The sequence below is a fragment of the Haematobia irritans genome, chromosome 2 (assembly GCF_050003625.1).
Source record: "Haematobia irritans isolate KBUSLIRL chromosome 2, ASM5000362v1, whole genome shotgun sequence".
Classification (NCBI taxonomy): Eukaryota; Metazoa; Arthropoda; class Insecta; order Diptera; family Muscidae; genus Haematobia; species Haematobia irritans.
In genome coordinates, this window is record NC_134398.1 from 88,879,078 (window position 1) to 88,885,077 (window position 6,000).

At 44.1% G+C, this 6,000-nt stretch overlaps 2 protein-coding genes across 2 annotated transcripts; both read right to left on the reverse strand.

The window, feature by feature from the left end:
- Window positions 1–2,705: 2,705 nt before the first annotated feature.
- On the reverse strand, window positions 2,706–3,164 carry LOC142224740 (uncharacterized). The gene has a single exon (XM_075294525.1). It carries the CDS (start codon window positions 3,162–3,164, stop codon window positions 2,706–2,708), a length of 459 nt encoding a protein of 152 aa, XP_075150640.1.
- Window positions 3,165–3,259: 95 nt separating this feature from the next.
- LOC142224741 (uncharacterized) lies at window positions 3,260–4,055 on the reverse strand. Its single transcript, XM_075294526.1, has 2 exons — window positions 3,447–4,055; window positions 3,260–3,361 (listed from the first exon to the last, which is right to left on the reverse strand). Exons 1-2 carry the CDS (start codon window positions 4,053–4,055, stop codon window positions 3,260–3,262), a joined length of 711 nt encoding a protein of 236 aa, XP_075150641.1.
- Between the last annotated feature and the right edge of the window lie 1,945 nt (window positions 4,056–6,000).

Consider the following 6,000-nt stretch of genomic DNA (forward strand, 5'->3'; position numbering starts at 1 on the left):
ATTTTCCAGGCCGACATATTTGCTATTGCAAAAGCTGCTGAACTTATATCGATGAGGCCGTTATTTAGATGCGATATCAGCATTTTCATCGATAGTCAGGCAGCTATAAAGGCCCTGAGCAGTACGAACATAAGGTCAAAGGTGGTCAGCCGCTGTCGTAGAGAGCTTAGGGTTCTCACTGAACAGCATAATGTAACTCTGTGCTGGGTACCTGGACATTATGGTATTGCTGGGAATGAAGAGGCAGATATATTGGCTAAGAAAGGCGCAGGTGGTACGGAAAACGTCATTTCGGACGTTTTTCCTCCGCTCTCGTTGTTTATTTACAGGATCAACAGCAACTATGAAGATTTATGGAAGAGACGATGGGCTTCTTCTATTGGGTATGAACAAACCAAACTGATATGGGACGAAAATAATATTAGGAAATCCGAAGTCTTGATATCATTGCAGAGAGAGGATGTAAGGTCTATGATAGGCATCATAACGGGACACAACACCTTGGGAAACACATGGTAAGGATAGGTCTAGCGAATGATGACATTTGTAGGTGGTGTCTGGACCCCGATGCTACGGAAGATTCTTTTCACTTCCTGTGCCAGTATCCAGCACTATCTTTCAGAAGAAACAAGATACTGGGCTCCCAGCATTCCAGGTACCCAGCACAGAGTTACATTATGCTGTTCAGTGAGAACCCTAAGCTCTCTACGACAGCGGCTGACCACCTTTGACCTTATGTTCGTACTGCTCAGGGACTTTCTAGCTGCCTGACTATCGATGAAAATGCTGATATCGCATCTAAATAACGGCCTCATCGATATAAGTTCAGCAGCTTTTGCAATAGCAAATATCTCGGCCTGGAAATGCTGCATTGTTCGTCCAACTTAAAGGACTCCTTAAGTTCTAACTCCTTGCAGTATATTCCGCTGCCTACACCCTCGGTCCTTTTTGAGCCGTCAGTATAGATGTTGAGATTCCCAAAGTGTATCCTGTTTTCGTCCCAGTCCTCTACGCTTGGGATAATTGATTCCAGGTCACTCTCAAACCTGTGCCATGACGCCATATAGTCCGTTCTTATATGTCCTCCGGCATACAATATCAGTTCAGTGTGTCTACAGCTCGTGCTCTCCAAAGAGTCCAGGCCCTTCAGTCTGATCAGTATGACCTCCGCAGTCCTCCTAATATGCAGGTCCAGTGGGCATATCCCCATCAATACCTCCAGTGCAGATGTGGCCGTTTTCCTCATCGCCCCGGTCATGTAGATATGGGCCGTTCTATTTATCCTGCCCAATCTCTGTATATGATTGTGGTGGTTAGTGATGGGCCACCAGACATGATATCCATACACAGCTACTGGCCTTATTACAGCTGTGTACAAGCTGTGTGCAACCCAACAAGCTTCTGACACGCGTATAATTCCGCATAGGTCTTCTTCATACGATCCGCTACATTCTCGAGCCAATTTAGCCTCGAGTCCAGTACAATCCCCAGGTAACGTGCCGATTTCGTGAGTGTCGAGTGTCTCGTACCCTGAAATTCCGGATCTTTGTATCCATCCAGTCTCTTACTCCTTGTAAAGAGCACCAATTCCGTTTTCCTTGGATTTACTCCTAGTCCACCACCACTAGCCCATTCCGCTAGAGACTTCAGTGACTCGCTCATCACGTCCGAGATCGTATCCAAGAATTTGCCTGAGACCATTATGACAATGTCACCCGCGTACGCCACCACTTTTATGCCCCTATTACTCAGGGCGCTAAGAATCTCATCCACTATAATTAGCCAGAGCAGAGGTGATATCACTCCTCCCTGAGGAAGTCCTCTCGTTGTAGTCGCTTGTCGTTTAGCATCTGCCGATTCCGCTTCGATGTTCCTATGGCGTAGCATTGCCTCAATCCAGTTCGTTACGATCTCGCTTATAGCATTCATTCTGAAGTCTTTGGCTGTTCCGTATACTATTCTACCTGCTTTGGGAATAAAAATTACTTTAACCCTTCGCCAAGCCTTGGGTATATACCCGTGCTCCAATGGCACCCTGAAAAGTCCCACATAAGTGTCCCCCAGGATATCGAAAGACTCCTGCAGCATACACGGATATATTCGGTCCAGTCCCGAAGACTTATAAGGACCAAAAATATTTATTGCCCAATTGATGCCTTGTCTCGTGATAATATCAGAGACCTCCTCTCTTCCTCCCTCGAAATCTTTAAAACTGCACGGGGCCGGTGCCATGTTTAACTCACATTCTGGAAAATGTGTGTCAAGTAGCATATCTAGTGTTTCTTCAGGTGATTCCGTCCATGTTCCATCTGGTTTCTGCAAATTCCCACTAAACTTAAGCTGTTTCGATAAAAGTTTCCGTAATCTTGCAGTATCCTTTATATTAGATAGTTCCTCTATCACCCGGATGAAATCGTTCCTTTTCGCCTTTCTTGTTTCCTTTTTGTACTTTCTCAGACATTACTTATATTCATTCCATGCCTGTTCAGTGCCGTTTTTCCTGGCCACATTGTACAATTTCCGAGATTTCTTTCTGATGTTCATAAGATCCTTGTTCCACCAGGCTTGGTGCTTTCTGTTACGTGGTCGACTGATGGGGCATGACTTGACAAAGGATCGTGCCAGCCAGTGTTCCAAATCATTTGCCACCCTTTCAATGTCGTCGGGTCCGGTAATCATTCTATCCATACTCAAAGTCGGCGTCTTTACCAAATGGTGCCTGAATTTGTTCCAATATATCCTCCTGCTCCTTCGTCAGCAGATTTCCTATATCCTGTTCCTAACTTGAATTCTATATATTTATGGTCCGAGTAGCTCATTTCCTTGGACACTTTCCAGTCCGATATTGTAATCTTACTTGTAAGATTGCTGAATGTCAGGTCGAGCACCTCCCTTCGCGTACGGGTTTCGAAAGTATGTCCTTTTCCTCGGTTATGCACCACTAACTGATTTTCAAGAAAGTATTCCATAAGACTCTCCCCCCTGGAATTCGTGTCTATACTAGCCCATAATTCGTGATGGGCGTTCGCGTCACAGCCAATTATAAAATCCCTGTTTTTATCCTTGCAATACCTCACCAGTTCTCTCGCAATACGAGGTGGTGGCATGATATCATCATCGTGCGAAAAGTAGGCCGATGACACAACTAATTGTCTCGCTCCCATACTTATGATCAGTGCTGTCTGATCTCTATCACAGAATTGATTCAAAAAGAAACACTTTATATCCTTTTGTACCAGGACACAGGTCCTTATTTTATTTATATTCGCATGAAAGTTCTTATAGTTATAGTAACTCCAGTCCCATCACCGCTCCTTTGTTTATCCATGGTTCCTGCACCAGGGCGATATCTATTTCGTTCCTAAGTAAATGGAGGATAAGATTAGTTGAAGCCAGCTCACAATGATGCAAATTTACTTGAAGTGCCTTCAGCATCATTTACTTACAGGGCCTGTTTTTAATCTTTCCTCCGCTCCCTTAATAGGTCTTACTATAGCGCTGCTAAGGCCTACGCTGAATCGATGGCTGTTTGTCTCTAGCCTCTCCAAGGTCTCCGTGTTCACCGCCATGACAACATTTCTGCCTGCGTCGGTGGGGGGATCCATTTTCAATATCGCCCAGTCGTATGTTGGGTAATTCCTCCTGTTTTGGGCCTTTAGCAACCCTAGTAGGCGATCTTGCGGCAAGATGGGCCCCGTTATGAAGACCCTCACTCTGGGTTGTGTCTTCACTTCCTCTTCGGGAATGACTCTTAGTTTGGCTCCCTCCCACAGTTGCAAGCCCTCTAGGGCTCCCTTCAACCAGACAAGGGTTTCCTCCGTCTTGCAGTGTAGGATTTTATGCCCCTGCTTTGACTGTATGTTGCCAAAAAAAGGTGCATCATCCTCCTCTTGGCGTATCCTTTCCGATACCTCAAATAATAATTTACTCTCCAGTATTCTCCAATTCTCTTCCTTAATTTTCCTGTCCCTATTAGAGTCATCTACTATTGCCACCTTTATACAGCCCTCGTTATATAAATTCTTCCCCTGGTCCTTTCGGGGTTTTTTGACCATAGTGACCTCCGTAGAATTCGTATCCTTCGTCCTGTTCCTCTTGTGGCGTCCAATTTCCTCGGAGTCGGGGTTTAGTGACAATCCTCTGCCGGAATTATAGATCCATTAGATTTCTCGGCGGGATTTCGAGCTAGGCTCGGCATTCCTTTCGAGGCCTCTAATGGACTGGACGCACACAATATCTCCGTACTATCTATCTTTCCCCTAGCCTGGGTGAGGGAAGATGAGCTTGGCTCATCTACCCTACTTTTCTTGCCTCCCTCTTCAGCTATGGCTAAATCGGCGCAAGTGGTTGGGCGAAAGTTCAATGTAGGGTCATACCCATTTTCATAGTTTATATTACCTTCCATAATCTCCTTGTTAGTGAGCTCCCACGTCCTTATCGTCGCATTTGCCTTAAAAAGCCGCCTTTTGTCGCCCTCAGACATATCTGCCTTTCCCGCTAATTTCTGCCTCAATCTAAAGGCCTCTCTAACCCTTAGTCGCATTTGCCTTAAAAAGCCGCCTTTTGTCGCCCTCAGACATATGTGCCTTTCCCGCTAATTTCTGCCTCAATCTAAAGGCCTCTCTAACCCTTAGAAAGAAGAAGGAATCAGACAATGAAATGCCGTCTGACCGATCTTCGGCGTCTACTTCCACATCCCTCATCGCCTGCACCAGCGACCCAGTCACACTGGTCGATGCTTGTATTATCGAGCCCTCCATGCGTCTCTGGTGCTCCTCGACCAACCTCTTTGCGTTCGTCAGTCGCAAGGTCTCCATATCGGACAGTGTGTCTTTCTTCGACAGTCTTCGAATGCACAATCGCCCATTCTTCAAAGACGACTTCGAAGAAGTTGATGACGCACTTGAAACCGTATCGTCTCCAAAAGTCTCATTAGATCTCATGCTACGTTTTTCACTCATTTCGATCTAAATTGTCCGTAAAAAGGGAAAAACTTAAAACTATAGAAAAGAAAGAGAACTAATACTACACGAGTAGTCATGAGACGTGAACACCCCTACTATCAATATCAACGCCATCTATCGACGAGTAGTGAAATTCAATGTACATATGATTATTAAACATATCTCCGAACATCATATGCTGGCATTGCCAGATACAAATTCAGTTTAATTATATCAAAGGAGAAAATGAAGAAGGAGAAACTAAATAGTAAACAAACAAGGAGAAAAACAAAGAAAACAAGACAAAAGTTATAATTGAAATTGAAATATGAAGAATAAAAGTACAAAGAAGTGAATACACAAGTTAAGCTGGTGAAAAGAAAGGAGAAAAAGAAGTATATAAATGAAAATAAACAGGTGGAACAATCGAAGTGACAGAAGAGTGGAAAAGTAATCGTGTGAAAGATAGTGAGTACTGAAGTGTTAACGAGAAAGAAAAAGAAAACAAAAAAAGATGGAAGCACCCGATTTTGCGTGGACTACAGAAAGTTAAATGATGTCACCAAGACGGACAGTTATCCACTTCCACGCATTGATGACACGTTGGACACACTAGCCGGAACAACATGGTTTTCCACACTTGATTTGCAGAGTGGATACTGCCAGGTAGAGATCGCCGAGAAAGACAAAGAAAAGACAGCTTTTGGCGTTAATGGCGGTCTTTGGCAGTTCAATGTAATGTCATTCGGGAACCTCAGCTGGCACGTTGGATAGAAAGACTCCAAAGCTATGATTTCAGTATCGAGCATAGAAAAGGTGGCAACGCGGACAGTTTCAAAACTCGTTGTTGGTGTATTGGTCAGTGTAAATTGTTCTTTCGTGTGTCTCGTTTGTTTATTCATTTTGCATTGCGGGCAATTTAGGGCATAGCTCTTTATCATCTTATACATATTTTTCCATATATATCTTTGTTTAATTTTTAGGGTCGTTTTTCTGACACCTAAGTGTCCTCCATGTGTCGAGTTATGAAACTCATCTATTAGTTTCAGCTGTGTAT